The following is a 19,521-nucleotide window of genomic DNA, read 5'->3' as shown; positions in this document are numbered from 1 at the left end:
ATCCATTTACTCATCACATTACGAAAAATTATTTCTTGGGGCCAGGCGAGGTGGCTCATGCCTGTAATCCTAGCACTCTGGGAAGCTGAGGCAGTTGAGCTCAGGAGTTCAAGGTCAGCCTGAGCAAGAGCGAGACCCCTGTCTGTACTAAAAATAGAAAAACTAGCCAGACGTAGTGGCGGGCACCTGTAGTCCAGCTACTTGGGAGGCTAAGGCAAGAGAATTGCTCAAGGCTAAGAGTTTGAGGTTGGTCTGAGCTATAATGATGCCACAGCACACTAGCCAGGGAGACAGAGTGAGACTCTGTCTCAAAAAAAAAAAAAAAAAAGAAAGAAAAGAAAAAAGAAAGAAAATGAAAAAAAGAAAAATTACTTGGAATGTGGATTTTTAAGAGTAATTTACCTCCAGGCTTAAGTAAAGAATGGAATATGTGAGAAAAGAATTTTCCAACTTTAGTTGAGGTGAAAAGGAAAATATGTTTAGAAAAATATGGCTGCTTATTGACTCAAGAATAGTTGATCTGGGCGGCGCCTGTGGCTCAGTCGGTAAGGCGCCCGCCCCATATACTGAGGGTGGCGGGTTCAAACCCGGCCCCAGCCGAACTGCAACCAAAAAATAGCCGGGCGTTGTGGCGTGCGCCTGTAGTCCCAGCTACTCGGGAGGCTGAGGCAAGAGAATCGCTTAAGCCCAGGAGTTGGAGGTTGCTGTGAGCTGTGTGAGGCCACGGCACTCTACCGAGGGCCATAAAGTGAGACTTTGTCTCTGCAAAAAAAAGAATAGTTGATCTAAGAAACTTGAAATTTCACATGTGAAATGCTAAATCCAATTATAAATTTCAAACATAATTTCCAAAATATACCTTCTTCTAACTGCTAATATTTATCATCTTGAAGGGCATCAAGTAGGCATCATCAAAGTATTCCTCTAGGGTTGCACTAGAGTTACTACTAAGAGCATTTATTTGTGGAGACATAAGGACAAGTTATGCAATACCTTGTAAGTGGACTTGAACTAAAGGATATTAGAAATAAATAGGAACAACAAAAATAAAACATGACTAAACTAATTCTCCTGCCATCATCAAAGCAAATGTTTCCACGGACCTGAAGCCAAGAAAACAGAAATTCACAAACACAAAGGCCAAGATAATCAGAGAAATCTACTAAGTCTCCATAAATGACTAAACAAAACCAGAAAAAAACAAATAAAACCAAAAAACCCATGTGCTTTGAAGGAAAGAATTCCAAAGAACATGGACCTTTTCTGCCCCACCACCTACCACAGAAATCTCAGCCTGCAGCTGATTTTAAAATTATCAAATCTTCAAAACTTACGGGAGATGGCTGTCTTAAAAACACAATAGCTTTGATCACATACTAAGTCATGTCCACATTAGCCTTTCCTCAATAATTACTGCTTATGTTAATCTACTTTATTCACGTTAAAAACCAATTCTTTCTCAGATTTGCCATAGAAGCAGCCTAGCTTAATTATTAAGGCACAATAATGTTGGATTGAGCTATTTTTCAATCTAAGAATTTTTATTAGGGAGAGAAAGCATGGATAATTTAAGCAATTATGTGCTTTATTTCTCCTTTTCTGTATTTCCATTCTTGCTAATACATAGGTATTGAATTTAGGTTGTTTCATTCTTAATGTCTTACATCTTGTCTTTTTATAAAAATTTAAACTAGGTTTTAAAAGGCTGCAGGGTAAGTGCTGATGGCTAGCTCCAATGAGTAATGAGTCATGGTCCCTGCATCCAGACTGCTGACCTGGAGGCCAAAAGGACAAATTCTGGCTGCCCTGGAAAATTCTTTGTATCTAAAACATAGAAAATCTAAAACTTGGATAATAACACTTGTTGATGGTTACGTTAATACACATTGTAGATTTCACCATGACTTGCCCCAAACTCCACAGACGCATGAACTACCCGACCCTCCTTAGATCCACATGACCATTTCTTCTCATTTGGATGCAATGTCTGCTAAAGAGCAAGGTCATTGAAAGAAAAGTGAACTTGGAGTCAGAGTCCAAGTGTGTGAGTTCCAGCTCTTCAGGATACCAGTTAAGGTGACTTAGTTCAGTGGGTCAGTGTGTGCTTGCGAGGTGAGACATGCAGGTGCAAATCCTGGTTTTCTACTTTCTGGCTATGGGACTCTAGGCAAGTAATTTAAACTTTGTGCCTCAGTTTTTGTATTTGCAAAATGGCAATCATATCAATAACCACCTTCTAGAGTTATTGGGAGGATTAAATGTCTTAAATGGTTTAGAACAGAGTCCCAGATATCCTAAGCACTCAGTAAATGGCAGCAATTATTACTGCCAGCTGTATGACCTTGGGGAGCTCACCTAATATTGGTGAGACTTTATTTCATCTTCTGTACAAGGGGTCGCAATTTCACAGGATCTTTATGAAAACTAAATAACATACCACGTGGAAGTTATTTTTGAAACATACTCAAGTATTAGTTCCTTTTGCTCTATGCTTCTGTAATACTTAACACACACATACCCGTCCTCTAGCACTTGTCACATTGTGACAGCTGCCCAGCTTCTGGGACCATATCACCAGGGTCAGGGAACTGATTACCTCTAGTGGTTGTCTGTTTGATTTTTAGGCAAATCTAATTGTTGATAAATTTCAGTGGGTTGAAATATACATGCTTACATCTTCCACTCACCAGTCCTCAATCTGTCAGGATTATGCAGAAGAAACTGAAATTTTCCTCTGTAAGATAGCCCCTCAAACTTGAGAAGGTCACTAGGTATGCTAGTTATTACCCTCTCCTTCACACAGTTACATACAACCTTAGATCCTTTCATTATTTCTGAATAATACTGTTTATCAGACCTCTGATTATCCTTTTTACTCTTCTCCAATAACCTCTTTACCAATATCTAAAGCTCGGAATTCATAAAAGAGAACACATGTGGTCTGAACACCAGTGAGTACTAGAAAACTGGTCCTCCTCTTTAACACTATATTTCTATTAATGCAACAAAAGATTGATTCTTTTCAGAAGCCATATCACACTGTGTTGAGTCATCATCTACTTACGATCAGCAGGAGACTTTTAATCTTCCTGACGTGTGCAGTGATAAGCCATCCCGCCCCCACCCTGTACTTGTACAATTGAATTTGGGGATCTTTGAGTACTTTATATTTGTACCCATTAAATTTTATATTGTTAGATATGATTCATTATTACATTTTGTCAGGATTTGGGGTCAGGGAATCTTGACTGTATCCTCCAACTTATTTGTTATCCTTTCCAGTGTGTGTCATCTGTAAACTTGTTCAATATGCCATCAATTATCATCTTAGTCATCCACTTAAGGTGTTAAGAGGGGGCGGGGACGTGAATCAGATTCTCAAGAGATCCTAAAAGACCTAAGTAAACATAGCCTTTTAAAAAAATGTAGAAGACCTCATTCATTCAATCAACAAATATTTATTGAGTGCCTTTTATGCACCAGTTACTATTCCAAGTGCTGATCAAAAAGAAAAAAAAAAAACCCAAGCCCTCATGAAGCTTACATTTTAGAAGGGAAAATATATAGTAAACAAATAAGAAGATAAATAAATAACACTAAGTGTTATGAAAAACTAAATCAGATGGCGGCCTAGAGAAGTCTGACAGTGGATGGGGCGTCTGTAGGCAGCATGGCTAAAGCAGAGTCCCATTTGAAGTTTGATTACACCGCTCATCTCCAGCATTCTTCATGGACATTTGGACCAAAAGGTGTCCCAGAGCAGACGGTAAGTCTTTCTGATTTTTCACAATCCACTTTCTCTATGCAGAGTTGTGTTAGAAATAAATTAATAGAGTAATGATGAAGATTTTAAGTAGTTATGAAACAAAAACAAAAAATTGAAAAGATGTTAATTCCCTGGAAGACTCCAGGACATTTCTTTGTACACACAGGATATTTAAGCAACTTGAGAACAACTAGACTAGCCAGGAAGCCAACTACATTTCCTGATGAAGAGTCCAGAAGGAGGAATTTACAAAGTATTGTTCTATAAGTACTGTACATTGCTAAAAAGTAAAAAGAGAAAAAAAACTGAAAAACTAACACTTACCTTATTCCAATCCCCATGTTCTCAAGTATGGAGTGAGTTATGTATCCAATAGTTTATGAAGAGTTGGGAGGATGGGCTGCTTGGGTGATCCCAAAACATGGCTCTCAGGGTCTGGACGTTGAATTCTGGAAAAGAACCCCGTAAGGGATAGATTTGAAATTTATCTCTGGTAATTACTCTCACTCTCTGCACATGATTCTAACGGTGGCATGGCTTGCCAAATGTCTTTAATTTTTTTTTAAGATTGGTCTCACTATGTTGTCCAGGCTGGCTTTTCACTCTTAGGCTCAGTCAAGCCTCCTGCCACAGCCTCCCAAGTAGTTGGAACTACAGGCATGTACCACTGAGTGCAGCAGTATTTTTTGTCTTTAAATCCCTCTGATATTGAAAAGACTTGACAAATCTTTGTTTATTAAAATACCAATTGCTTCCTCTGTTCGGAAATTTATATTTTCACCATGATACTTTTGACCTTCATGTTCATTCATTCATTCGTTGAGCATCTATTTTGAACCAAATACTTAATTGGTGTTAAGAATACAAAGTTAGAGGGAAAAAAAAAGAATACAAAGTAAGAGCACAGTGGTTATGGCGCTAGCCACATACCCACATACCCTGGCTGGCCCAGGCCAGCTAAATGACAATGACCGGGTGTTGTGGCAGGCACCTATAGTCCCAGTTACTTGGGAGGCTGAGGCAAGAGAATCACTTAAGCCCAAGAGTTTGAGGTTGCTGTGAGCTGTGATGCCCGGGCACTCTAACGATGGTGACATAGTGAGACTCTCTCTCTCCAAAAAAAAAAAAGAATACAAAGTTAGGATAAATATGGTTTCTGCTTACAGGGACCTCACAGTAGAAGGCAAGATCTAAACAGGAAAGCCAGCTCTTATAAAATAGTGTGATGTCAAAAGAGAAAAGTACCAAAAACTAGGAGGGTCACTTAGCCCAGATTTTGGGAGGATTCAAAGTTAGTAACTTCTACACGGAGACTTACAAGGTATAAAGGAACTAGCCAAATGAGGAGGTAGGGGAGTCTGTTTCAGATGGAGGGCATGACACATGCAAGTTTTGGAAGTAAGAGGAGTGATTATACCTGCTGAGTGTCTGTTCAGGAGGACTGAGGCAGAGACTGTTGCCAGCTTAGAGATGAGACTGGAGAGGTAAGCAGGACCAACATAGGCTGAGATTTACAAGCTGTCTTATGGAGGAGGTAGATCTGCTGAAATCTGTGATTGATTAAATCTTGGAGTTTTGAACAGGGGGGAGTTAAGATTGAGGATGATTAGAATTTTGACTTGAACAACTAGGTGAATAATGATGTCATTCACTAAGACAAATTTAGGGGAGAAGATGATGAGTTCAGTCTTGGATGTGTTCGTTTGTGATGCCTGGGGAACATTCACAGAGCAACAGTAAGCAGGTTTGATCTAGAAACTTGCGGGTATACCTTAGGAGTGAACAGAGCAGACCAGAGACTGCACAGGGAAGACTGAGATGCCTTGGAAGGGAATGTAGGGGCAGAGATTCCCCCCCCCTTCCAGCACCTGGAAGAACACCAAAGTTTACAGGATGGGCAGAGAAAGTATCCTGAGGGGGGTACAGAGAAAGTGAGAAGGTGTAACCAGAGAGATAATAGGGAAACAAGAAATGGGAGGTATCCAGAGGATGAGAGAAAAGCATGTTTCATGAAGCAGGTTGCAGTCCTTAAGGAGGAGGATTTCTTGAACCCAGGAGTTTGAGGTTGCCATGGGCTATGATGATGCCACTGCACTCTAGTGGTGTGACAGAGCGAGATTCTCTCTCTCTCTCTCTCATACACACACACTACACGGGGGAAATGGGATGTTCCTAACACAAATGATAAGTGCCTGAGGTGATGGATACCCTAATTATCCCAATTTGATTAGTTTACATTATACATCTGTATCCAAACTTCACATGTACCCTATAAATATATACAATTATTATGTATCCATAATAATTAAAAATAAAAGATAAGAGGTTGTGGTTAACAAAGGCAGATGTTATCAAGAGATCAAGTAAGAAAAAGACTGAGAAGCACCCAGGAGACCATGAGGCTAGAACCAAGGAGATATTTGACCAGTTTGGAAAAAATCAGAGTTAGAAGAGGCAGAAGTCGAGTGACATTGAACAGAGGAGGAAATGGAACCAATGACTATAATTGGCTGTTTCAAAAGGGTTACCTTTAGAATGGAAGATATATCCTAAACTTCCATCCCAAAGGTAGGATGGAAGTACATTCATCATTCAGCACACCGGTAGGCTCACCTTACAGAATGTTTGAAGTCCCTCACTACCTTCACATGAGCACATTTGATCTCATGGTAATGCTCTTGGTGGACACGGGAGACTGTGAGCTGGACAGTGGACTTGGCCATAACTGTACAGTAAACCAAATCTGCCTTTTGCGTTCTCCTCCTCTAGGCCTCTGAGGTCCACAAAATCTTCCTGGGCCAAGGCCCACTGTGAGGCATCAATGTGCACCTGACCTCTCTGAGCAGCCCACCAATGAGATGACTTACATAGGGACAAATCTGGTCTCATATAATTGTCACGCTATCATTATCTTCCACCTATTGTCAAGGCTTATGTATTTGAGACCAGTCAGCAGGAGTGGAGAGCAATCTGGTCACCTTGGAGTCTGGAACAAGCAGCTGGCCCCACAGCTGGCTAGGCAGCTATCCAAGCAGGGGGCCTCTCTGGGAGCAAAGTCCAGAAGCCAAAATAAATGGGTCAGGTGGAAAACAGATGACCATAACTGCAAGCAACGCTGCAGGTTGGTCCTCGGGACTGAAGGTGAGCTAGGACATAATGGATACTGTAAGGAATGAACCTTACAGTGTCCATCCCACAGGGGAGGGAGAGTGGGCAATCCACCATCAGGAACCAAAGAACCAGAACTGAGCTGAAGCTACTTTACACACATAGAGGCCAGACGCAGTTATGCTGTACAGACGGGCACATCAACACCAGTTCTCTGTTACCCTCCATATTTCCAGGGTGCTCTTCCATTTCTCGGGTGTCATTATGTGAAGTTTCTAACATTCACAACAATCCCCAAACCTTATTTCTACTACCCCTTTCTCCTGCCATCATACCCCTGTATTACAACAAGGAAATAAGAAAGCTCTGGCCTGCAGGGTGCGAGTGGGGGCCCCATAGGCCTCAGTGGTCGCCAACCCAAAAAAGGCTGCAGTAATAGCTTATCCCTACCCTAGGAACCAGGAGTGGAAGGAAAGGCCTGACACGGTTAATTTAGATCCCAAATCAGTAAGAAAACTAGCTGCACAGCCTGATTAGTGGAAATGTTGTTTCTAAATTGTAATCACTGCAGGGCACCTAGTTCTGTAAATGCCCACTGATGACTGAACTGAAAGGTTCCAGCTTGTGATTAGAGTACAGAGAAGGGGTCCAGCACAACAGTAGATATCACGTATAAGCACATTATTTTTACCTGCACACGGACACACTTAAACTGCACAAGCTGAGTTTTCAGCTGAAGATATTTTTTCTTTTCACTCAAGTCAATAATAACTTCCCCACTGAATATTTTCTAATTCTCACTTAATGGGATTAAAGAGAAAAAACTAAATAATAATACTTCATTTGTGTATCATGCTCATCTTTCAAAGAAGACATCGTAACCCATTTTAGACTATCTAGATTATAATGACAACACTTTTTTTTTTTTTTTTGTAGAGACAGAGTCTCACCTTATGGCCCTCAGTAGAGTGCCGTGGCCTCACACAGCTCACAGCAACCTCCAACTCCTGGGCTTAAGCGATTCTCTTGCCTCAGCCTCCCAAGTAGCTGTGACTACAGGTGCCCACCACAATGCCCGGTTATTTTTTGGTTGCAGTTTTGGCCGGGGCTGGGTTTGAACCCACCACCCTCGGTATACGGGGCCGGCGCCCTACTGACTGAGCCACAGGTGCCGCCCTAATGACAACACTTTTATAAAGTAAATACTAGTAAGGGTTATTATCACTTTAAGAATTACTCGTGAAAGAAACCAAGGCAGATAGAAATGACATGACTGGTTCAGCACAACTTTCACAGTAGAGGTGTCATGGTTGGTTTATTTTTAATTTTTTCATGAAAAAATTTTAAAAAACTAATGAAACCGTGCTTCAGATAAACATGCTTAGTAAGGTAGACCTTGCCCTTGAATTTTAAAATGAAAAATATCTTGTTTAAAAGAAATAAAACAAAACTGAAATGTTCATATATTCCACAGATCAAATTCTTTCTCACAAACCTAGATCTAAGCAATTAGTTCCTGCTACCTAACTTTGCTTTTCATCAGCACAGTTCTCATAATCTTTTGCCACATACAGTACAAGTCAATTGTGTGATCCCCGCCCTCTCTATAGGCATTATGTTGCAATGGTCTTGTCATCACACTTGGATTTGGAAATGCTGCATATATGTAAACTCATCCATATTCTTCTCCTTAGCATCAGGTTGGCAGTAACATTTTTCTGATCTTTTCATGTATTCCTTTGGTCATTCATTCACATGCTTAAGCATTCATGCATCTATTCAAAACACAATGATCATGTGTCCCACTGTCATTGTACAAGTACAATTCTAGATGCATAAAACAACCATACGACAAAGTCATGGGCTTCAAGAAACTTATGACCCAATGAGAGAGCCAGAGAGTAGTTCATTGTGGTAGTGTAGAGATAGAGCAACATAAGTACTCAAGTACAGGGTGGGGGGATCTCTGTCTGAGTGGATGGGAATTTCTCCTAGAGAAGATATTCCCAGAGCTAAGCATGTCAGGAAGAAGAGGACTTGAGTATTCCAGGCACAGACAAATAAGAGTACACGATGCATTTGGAGAAGTACAGGAAACATGGTATGATGGGAAGTTCTTCAGTTCATCCATGTCTGGTTTGGTTTCACAGTCCAGACCCTGGGTGACCCCATAAATGATTCTGTAAAGGGAAGTATATTGTCCTCAGCCAGGTAAGTAAAAACACATTCTGTGTAGGATCAGTACCAGAGACCTTTTTGAAACTTTACTGTTTGAGGTTCAGATCAGCACAAAATCAAGCTCATATCTGGTCTACCCAGGTTTGTATTCTCCATATTTCTGTCAATTACTGTCAAACTCCAGGGGGTAACAGGTCTAAACTGCCTACTTATTCATCAGATCATTTAGCTCATCTCTATTATTATTTCAATATAAAATTTTTATATAGAATGCTTTGAAATACAGCATTTTCAAATACACTGCATTGGACAGATCAGGTTTTTCCAATTCACCTCCTGACTATTCAGATGTGGTGCTGCCCAGCTCCCAACAGGATGACAGCTAGCCCTATAGGCTTCTTATATGCAACCTCATATACAGCAAGAGGTGTTTGGAAATACTCTCTCAAAATCCTACCTCCAAGTCTCTGTAGGAATAGTTCTTCCCTGAGGCCCTTCTGGGAAATCCTAAAGACCATAGAGGCCTTTATGAACTGGAGCCAGAGAGTGAGAAAATGCACGGACAACAGAACTCATACAGAACCCTCCCTAGACTAACCCTACTGCCTTGCTAATCCTACTATGAATTCCCTTGTCACTGAAGGAAAGTTTTGTACCCTGAAATCATATCCTTGTCTCTACTTGGAAAATTTTCATTGACTCTTAAGTGTTCAGAATAACTCATTTATCTATTTTGGTTCCTGGCCAATCATGGAATCCTCTCTAAGACATTTCTTCATTCATCCAACTTCATCAATTTAACAAACTTTGATTTCCTCTTTACTGTCTTATCTCTTAAAGCCAATCCAATTAGCCTTTTGCCCTATTATTATTCTACTGAAAACATGCCTGTGAATGTCACAATGACCTCAATGATGTCAAGTCCAAGGGCTCTCGGTCATTGTCTTATCCTTCTTCTCTCTCACCACTGATGACCACTCCCTTCTAATTGAGACACTTTCTACCCTTGGCATCCATCACACCACACTGGCTTTCCTCCCACCTCGTTGCTTTTCCTTCTTGGCCTCTTGGGCTGAGTCCTTCCCAATCTCTGAATGTTGGAAGTTCCCTGGGGCTCATGTCTCTGCAATCAATCCTCCGGGCCATTGCTTTAAATACTATGTCTCTTGCCCTGCCTTGTCCCCTTGGAAGTGGAAGTGGGTTTCTTTTCCTAGAGGTGCTGGAATTTGGGCTGGGCATTCATAGGGGAGATAAATTGGCCAAGGGAAGAAGAGTAGCTTTTGTGTAAGAGGAATAGGATCAGAAAAGGCTCAAAGGTGGGGAGAAGAAATCTGTGTTCCAAGAAAAGAGAGAAGTCTGGTGTCAGCTAGAAATGACTGCTGAGGTAGATTGTAGCTATTGCAAAGAACCTCGATTACTGCTAAGGAATCTGGACTTTATACTGAAGACAGTAAGTAAGTATCAGGGAATTTTAAAGAAGGGAAAGATGTACTCATTCCTATCTTAAAAATTAAATAAAAATTTCAGTAGCAAGATGAAGGCAGAGCTAGAATAAGAAAGAGGTGACCAGAGCCAGGAAAGCCAATTAGAAGGCTACCATAATAGTCTCAAGAAGGGATTAAGGTCTGAATCACCACAGCAGTCGTGGGGTGAAAAGTAGTAACACATCCAATGGGGATTTGGAAGTAGCAATGAGGACTTAGTTACTTATTATAGTACATATAGAGGGTTGGGAGTAAGGGGGACAGGTCAAGCTTGAAGTGCAATGACATTCCCTAAGCTAAAGGCGGGACAGAGAGCGAGTGCTGGGGGATGGTGAGTAGCGCATAAAGCTTGCAGTGATGGCAGGATGTCCAGTGCAAATGAACGGCAGGTGTGCAGATCAGGAGAGAGGTTTGGACTGAGTGTACAGGTTCAGAAGTGTGTACCCAGTGGTAGCTCAGTCCACATAATGCACAGGGTATATTGGGGAGGGCAAATAGTGAGAAAAGGACCAAACACAGAACCCTGAAAAAAAAAAAACGCAGAGAAGGAGCCTGGGGAAAATGTAAGAAAGGAGAAGTGAGGGAGCGTGAGAGCAGCGGACAGGAGGAGGGCTGCAAAGAAAGGGAGGAGAGACCCGCAGAGGGGAAATGACTGGGACTTCTCCCTGGGGTGGGAACTGGGATGAGAGAAGGCTCAGTAACGAGAAGACCCGATGAGCATGGTATCCAGAGAGTTAGAAGTCAGCCCGGAATGGATGGAGGGAAGACTCCTTTTTGAAGCTGGCCGGGAGGGAAGCAGGTAATGGCTGGGAAGAGGAGTTTGGCAAAGGCATAAGGATTTCTTTATGGCATGGTGTCCATGTGGCTTCTGCTCAAACATCTCTTTGTGAGCTTCCTACCCTACAAAACAACATGTTGAGTTTTCCCACAGCAACACACCCGTTTGTCAGTTCTGGCCCCTTGGCAGACCATTGTCCTGGTTCTTTGACTCTTTGCTTGGGTGCAAAGGAGTGATGGCAGACGAGAAGAAGTTCCACATAAACAGCTTTTATTACAGAAAAGAAGGAAGTGATACAAAGCAAAAATACATTCCAGAGAGAGGAACGGGTCAGTCTCCACCGGTGGAGGAAGACCTTAAGGACTCTCAGGCGGTTTCCTTTTGTCAGCCTGGCCCGGGAAGAGGGAGGGCTTCCAGGAGACGTGGAGATGATTGACAAGTGCTCTGTGTGTTCCGGCTGTCCCTTCCCCTGATTGGTCCCCGGTTTCTCCACCCCTAGGAACCGCCTTCCTGGCCCTCCTGCCAAATGCAATTCAGATCAACGGGTATTTGTTGAGTGCCTGCTACGTCTAAAAAGATATGCAAAGCACAGTCAGGTTTTGGTTTTTCATTTATTGGCCCAAATCTACCTCCATCCAGCCACAGTTCTGTCCTCTGGAGCCACGCACTGTATAAGAATTTGTTCCCATATAGCAGCCCTTTGGCTAACGGAAGATGGTTTTTAGCCACCTTTAGGATTTTCCTTGATGTGAAATAATCCAATCTTCACGTATGCATACATGCATGTATGTATTTGTTACTAGCTGGCTGCTGTTTATAGCCTAATCTGTCAAAGTCCCTTTTAAAATGTGACTTTGACATTATGTGACGCTTAGTTGCAATTCTCTCCATCTGATAGAAGCAGTGTACAGACCAGTAGGAGCATTTTCTCCGTTTTCTAGGACACAGTGCTTCTGCTAATGCCACCTAAGATTGTATGAGTATTCTGACAGCCACACTGCTTCACAATCAACCCAAATCCTGAGAGCTTTTGCCTTGAAATGTTGATAAGGTAGGTCTCCCTTTTTAAAGGCTTTCACTTTTTTTTTTCTGACTAAATATGACACTTGTGAACTAAAATAAAATCTTCAGGCTCCCTCCGAGCACCTGACTGACTGGACCTCCTCTAGGCCAAGGGAATCCCTAAAGCTGAGTTGCTGGCCATGAGAAGGAGGATCAGACATGCCTCATCATGTCCCCCTCCCTTCTTAGAGATGTCCTTTGTGACTCATTAACAGGCCTCAGGCTATGCAAGACATAACTGTAGATCCTCAATATATATAACAAAGCACTTGGGTCTGGGCATATGTCCTTTTTGATGACTCTTGGTCTATTAGACAGAGCCTAACTTGGCCAACTGTCAGCTAAAGAATCTTTAAATCCACCTAAGCAAGTAAGCCCTTGCTTTGAGATGTCCCCCTTTTTTTGGCCAAACCAGTGTACGCCTTCTATGTATTGATTTCTGATTATGATTGATTCCTGCCTCCTTGAAATATATAAAACCAAACTGTAACCCCACCATGTGCTCAAGGCTCCTTGGGTGTGGCTCTGGTCATGTTCCTCAAAATGGCTCAGAATATACCTCTTTAAATTATTTTACAGAGTATGGCTTCTTTTCCATTGATCCATTTTTACATTTGATTTCCATGAGCCAGTAGTAAAAAGAGGAAATGTATAGAAATCAGATCTAGATTCAAATTCTGGTTTTATCATGTGGAACTTGAATGTGTCATGAGTCACAACTTGCTTATGAAAATAGGGCTAATCCTTTCTACAGTGCAAAGTGGTCTTGAAGGAAACAAGGGCAGTACATCACCTAATATAAGTGCTCAATAATGGCTGGTTTTCTTGTCTTCCTTTTCTTCCATTCTCTCAGCTTTCTATCCTTAGCGGAAGTATGCCTTTTGAGTCACTGCTCAGGATTAATAAATCTTCCTTTTAATGAGAAGAAAAAACAAATTGAACATAACAGGAGCCAAGGACCAAAAGAAGATACTTTAAGCATATGGGTTCTGAAACCAGACTTTCTGTGACTGAATCCGTGCCCCTCCCATAACTAGCTATCTAATCAGAAACAAGTTCACACACCATCCTGAGCCCTAGTTTACTCATCTGTAAAATGGGAATGATATCACTACCTGTTTCTTTAGCTGTTGGGGAAGATTCACTGAATTGGCAAATGGAAGTACTTCTGCACCAAACCTCGCACATAGGAAGTGCTCAGTAAGTGGTATCCTTATTACTGCTTAGAAACCTCTGGGTAAATGATGTCCTATTAATCCACACTTTTATGTATAATCATGTCATCTATTAAAAATACTGCATAATAATGTCTACCAGCATCCCATGAAAACCTCTGTCACAGAATACAAATGTGCCTCTAATCTTCAGCCTGGTAACCTTATCTACAAAAAACCCAAACCAGTTGTAGGTCTCAGGCAAATCACTGGACACATATAACTTCAGACTACTGTGTGATCCACCTCAGAGGTCCAGCATGAAGATCACATGACAGTCCATAGGGAGGATAAAGAAATAAGAGTCGTTTGGAGTCCTTAAGTAACACATGTTGGCTCTTGTTAATACCAACTTTCTTTTCCTAAGCAAACTAAGCTTATCAGTCTGTAGGTTCTGGAATCCACTATTTCCCCGTCTAAAAATTGGCATAACCCCAGTGATATGATACTGCTCTTATCCTCAGTGATTCTTCAAAGCATGTCTATAATCATACCTGGAAATTTTTTGTTTCCCTGAATGTAGTTTATATGGATCAGAAGATTTGAATCTCATTTAAATTTGAATCTCATCTAAATTTAAATTTAAATCTCATTTAAATTTACCCTCTCAGCATTCACCTTGGGTTCCTATTTCAGCTTAAATTTCTTTTTTATCCTGACTATAAAAACATGCATGTCACTGGGCACAGTGGCTCACGCCTATAATTCTAGCATTTTGGCAGGCCAACGGGGGAGAATTGCTTGAGCCCAGGAGTTGGAGGTTGCAGTGAACTGTGATGACACCACTGTGCTCTAGCTTGGGCAATAGAGCAAGACCCAGTTTCAAACAAAACAAAACAACAAAACCAAAAAAACAGAAGTGCGTATCTATTGAGGTGGATTTAGAACAATCATAAAGAAAAAAATAAAAACAATTGTAATTCTACTACCAAGATATTACCACTTTTAGTATTTTTCTGTGTAACTGTTCAGTCTTTTCTTTGTAAAAATATATATGTATTTTGAGATTCTGTCTAAAAAAAAGAACACCAAAATGACCAACATTTTCTGATGTCATGAGATCTTCCATAACCTGCTTTTTATTGGATGCATAGATTTCATCACAGGAATATATCATAATTTATGTAATAATTCTTTCAGACATTAAGGTTATCTCCAAGTGTTCAATCTTTTTTTTTTTCTTTCTTTTTTTTTTTTTTTTGTAGAGACAGAGTCTCACTTTATGGCCCTCGGTAGAGTGCCCTGGCATCACACAGCTCACAGCAACCTCCAACTCCTGGGCTTAAGCGATTCTCTTGCCTCAGCCTCCCGAGTAGCTGGGACTACAGGCGCCCGCCACAATGCCCAGCTATTTTTTTTTGGTTGCAGTTCAGCCGGGGCCGGGTTTGAACCCGCCACCCTCAGTATATGGGGCTGGTGCCCTACCGACTGAGCCACAGGCGCCGCCCCAAGTATTCAATCTTATAAAGAAAGCTGTGCTAAATATTCTTCTACATTAAATTTTCTGCGTATCTCTGGCTTTTGTTTAGGATAAAGTCAAGAATAAAATTACTGTGTGAAATGGTTTGCATATATTAAGGTTTTTAACATAATGCCAAATTGCTCTCTAGAGCGCCTGTACCAATTTATACTCCCGATATGGTTTGCACATACTTATTTCCCTGTATCTTTATCTGTGCAAGATATCATTTTTAAATTCTTGATAATTTGCTAGGTACGCAGGCATCTGGCTTTTACTTTAATTTGCATTTTCTTCGATTACTAGTAAGACTAGACCTTTTTCATTTTCATTGCTCAGTTGAATTCCTTTTTTTTTTTTTTTTTTTTTTGTAGAGACAGAGTCTCACTTTCTGGCCCTCGGTAGAGTGCCGTGGCCTCACACAGCTCACAGCAACCTCCAACTCCTGGGCTTAAGCCATTCTCTTGCCTCAGCCTCCCGAGTAGCTGGGACTACAGGCACCCGCCACAATGCCCAGCTATTTTTTGGTTGCAGTTTTGGCCGGGGCCGGGTTTGAACCCGCCACCCTCGGTATATGGGGCCAGCGCCCTACCGACTGAGCCACAGGCGCCGCCCAGAATTCCTTTTTTTTTTTTTTTTTGCCTTTTTATGTTATTTACTCATTCTTTTGAGATGTTGTCTTTTTCTTGTAAAAACTCTTTATGTGTCTATATAGTTTTTTGTGTGTGTGTGTGTTTTCTTTTTTGAGACAGAGTCTCACTACATCGCCCTGGGTAGAGTGCTGTGGTGTCACAGCTCACAGCAACCTCAAGTTTCTGGGCTTAAATGATTCTCTTGCCTCAGCCTTCCAAATAGCTGGGACTATAGGTGCCCGCCACAACATCCGGCTATTTTTTGGTTGGAGTTGTCATTGTTGTTTGGCAGGCCTGGGCTGGATTTGAACCCGCCAGCTCTGGTGTATGTGGCTGACACGCTAGCTGCTGAGCCACAGGTGCCAAGTCAAGAGCTCTTTATATATTAAGAATACTACTTTCTGTCTCATATATATACACACATATAGGTATACATAAAAAGTTACAGAATCTTTTATCTTTTAATTTTGTTAATTTTTATGGTGTTCTAGCTATATATGTTAAAAAGTTCTAAGTAATCAAATACATCAATATTTTCTTTCTTTCTCTCTCCCTTTTTTCCCCCCTAGAGAGAGATAGGCTCTGGTTTGTTGCCCAAGCTGGAATCAAACTCCTGGGCTGAAGAAATGCTCTTTTACCTCAGCCTCTCAAGTGCAATGATTTTATTTTACAAACCGTAAACTCTATTGCTTTTTCACTCATGAAGGCCTAAAGAAATGCTTATACCACTTTCATCTTCTCAGCACATACTGATTCCCTCACATGGGTTATTTTTCACATTTACCTCTTGAATCCATCTGAAATGTAGTTGAGTCATTCTTAGCCATGTTTTTTCCATCTTTTTTGGATCAGAGAGGATGCTTTGGTTTTAAGAAACAGAAACTCTAACTCATAACTGTTTAAATAAGAAAAAAAAAAAGTAGAGTTTATTGGTTCCTGTAAGGAAAAGTTCAAATGCTTCAGGCCAGGGTTGGTGAGGTGGCTCATACAACGTGCATAAGACCTGACAGTTCCCTCTTCATTTCTTTGCTTTAGTCCCTGGTGACAGTGCCATTCTTAATCAACTCCCCTCGTGGTCCTGAGATGGTGGCCAAGAATCTCCAGGTTTACACATTTCTGCATTCACTTCCAGAAGCAGTGTCTTTGGCTTAACTTTCAGCAAAAGTCCTAATGTTCTCTTTGATGGAATGGGGAATGACGTAGGTCACATACCCATACCTGAATCAGTCATTGGGGCCAAAAAGATGACACTCACTGACAGGCCACATGGCCTGACGCTGGAAATGAAGGTGGAGTCAGCTCTCCCAAAACCCAAAGGAAGAACCAGCTGGGAAAGGGGGAACCGCAAATGAAAGGACAAATAAGAACATTGTTTCCACCTGTAATCCCAGCACTCTGGGAGGCTGAGGCAGGTGGATTGCCTGAGCCAGAGCAAGGCCCCGCCTCTTAAAAATAGCCAGGCGTTGTGGCGGGTGCCTGTAGTCCCAGTTACTTGGGAGGCTGAGGCAAGAGAATCACTTGAGCCCGAGAGTTAGAGGTTGCTGTGAGCTATGATGCCCGCCACAGCACTCTATGGAGGGCGACAAAGTGAGACTCTGTCTCAAAACAACAACAAAAAAGCAACCAAACATTGTTTTTGATTAAAAATGACAAACTCTCTGCCATTGAAAACTCATTTGTTTTACAACTATTAATGTGGTATATAGTAGAGTTAAAATCATGAAAAGACACAGTCCCTTCCCTTTACGTTCAAGCTGCATGTGGACCACGTGGGCATATCACAGTTTCTAAAGGTCTGATCTTACGTGGTTGGAACAATGTCCTTCATAGCCAATGGATCTATAGGTTCTCTAAATTTCTTCTTTAATGTGAGTTCCATAGACTTAGTAGACATAGACTATAACTTCAACTGTTCCCTGAATTTATTTCTGGCTCCTGGCTACCTGTTCTCTGGTTACTTGGACTTATTCCTTTCTCTCTCTCTCTCTTTTTTTCTTAAATTCAAGGTCTTGCCTACATCACTTCACAGTCTCTTTTCCTGATGTGTGATCCCAGGCCTGCATCTTGACCTAAATACCTTCTCAGGTGAGCCTTCCAGAGCATCATTCCAAGCTAAATAAGTTAGATCTTGGAGTATTAGGTCTTGAAGTCATAGGGCACAGTGGTGCACATACATTGTACTCCAGGCAAACTTCAAAATATCCTGCCCAAGGTGAGCCATTACCATCTGACCCCACCCTTGACACAGTTCTGAGCACCTTCACAGCAGTTTGTTTATCCCTTCCTGCATGTTGGTCGAGCTTGGTCTTTCTGACACACGCCCCCTGTCTTCATTCCAGCCCCTGCTGTGATGAGGCACATGCTCAGTGACTTGGCTTTTGTGGACCAGCAATAATCTCTCTTTACCCCTCTTTTTCTTTTTTTTTTCTTTTCTTTCCCTCCCTCCCTTCCTTCTTTTCACTTCCCTCCCTCCTGCCTGCCTGCCTTTCTTTCTTCCTTCCTTTCTCTCTCTTTTTTCTTTCTCTCTTTCTGAGACAGCATCTCACTCTTTTGCCCCCAGCTAGAATGCAGTGGTGTCAATAGCTCACAGCAACCTCAAACTCTTGGGCTTGAGCCATCCTCCTGCCTCAGCCTCCTAAGACCACAGGCACCCACCACAATCCCTGGCTAATTTTTTCTATTTTTAGTAGAGATGGGGTCTCACTTTTAAAAATGGTCTTAAACTCTTGAGCTCAAGGGATCCTTCCACCTTGGCCTCCCAGAGTGCTAGGATTATAGGTGTGAGCCACTGCGCCCAGCCTTCTCAGGAAGTTTCCTCCAGTTTTCCTTTTTTGTCCTGTCTTTAGTGTTTGCCGCTCTCCATTCTTCTATAGCACTTGTTCACTCTCCTCTGCATGTTCCATGGGGTAATACACCTCTGCCTGTGGCCTCCAAACTCTTTTCTGACTCTTTCCTACCTTTTGGTGGTCACTGGCAACACTGCCACATTCAGGACACAAAGTGGACCCCTCATCTGCTGAGTGTGCTTGACATTGGCAGAGCAAGTGAAGAAAACTGCCTATTTCCACCATTTAATGACTGTTTTGAGAGCTCTCCCCCCAAACACTATAATTTTAAACATACCTAATGAAGATACATTCTGGAAATATTAAAAAGGCAGGGGCGTGGGGAATCTGAACCTTAGAATCCAGGAAATGCTGAATGAATCATTTGTGTGATTCTATTTTTCAGTTAACCATTCACATTGAACAGTTTGCACCATTCAACAACACTACCCCTTCCTTATTATTATTCTTTACTGGGCGGTGCCTGTGGCTCAGTCGGTGGGGCGCTGGCCCCATATACCGAGGGTGGCAGGTTCAGGCCCAGCCCCTGCTGAACTGCAACCAGAAAAAAATAGCTGGGCATTGTGGTGGGCGCCTGTAGTCCCAGCTACTCGGGAAGCTGAGGCAAGAGAATTGCTTAAGCCCAGGAGTTGGAGGTTGCTGTGAGCTGTGTGATGCCACGGCACTCTACCCAGGGCCATAAAGTGAGACTCTGTCTCTACAAAAAAAAAAAAAAAAAATTATTCTTTACTATAAACATACGTTAAATAAACAGGAAAAGAACCCCACAGTTATTGTCTTTAATACTTTCCCCAGACCCCAGCTGTCTCTGAACAGCCTTTCTAGCATCAGTCTCACAGGTCTGAGCCCTCCTCTTTTTTGTTTCTTTTTTCTTTTCTTTCTTTTTTTTTTTTTTGGTAGATGGGGTCACTCTCTGTCACACCCAGGCTGGAGTGCAATGGCATGATGACAGCAAACTGCGGCCTCAAACTCCTAGGTTCAATACAGACCCCTT

At 41.8% G+C, this 19,521-nt stretch overlaps 1 protein-coding gene across 1 annotated transcript in view; it reads right to left on the bottom strand.

Annotated features, from left to right (window-relative positions):
* MKLN1 (muskelin 1) overlaps positions 1-19,521 on the bottom strand; it is a 365,625-nt gene that overhangs the window by 335,013 nt on the left and 11,091 nt on the right. Inside the window, exon 2 of the mRNA XM_053609581.1 lies at positions 4,091-4,215. Within this exon, the coding sequence (XP_053465556.1) occupies positions 4,091-4,107 (17 nt within the window). The 5' untranslated portion in view covers positions 4,108-4,215. The remainder of the gene's footprint in view (positions 1-4,090; positions 4,216-19,521) is intronic.

This window comes from Nycticebus coucang, chromosome 11, assembly GCF_027406575.1.
Source record: "Nycticebus coucang isolate mNycCou1 chromosome 11, mNycCou1.pri, whole genome shotgun sequence".
NCBI lineage: Eukaryota > Metazoa > Chordata > Mammalia > Primates > Lorisidae > Nycticebus > Nycticebus coucang.
Note: the sequence above shows the minus strand (reverse complement) of the source record. Positions and strands in the feature narration are given on the sequence as shown.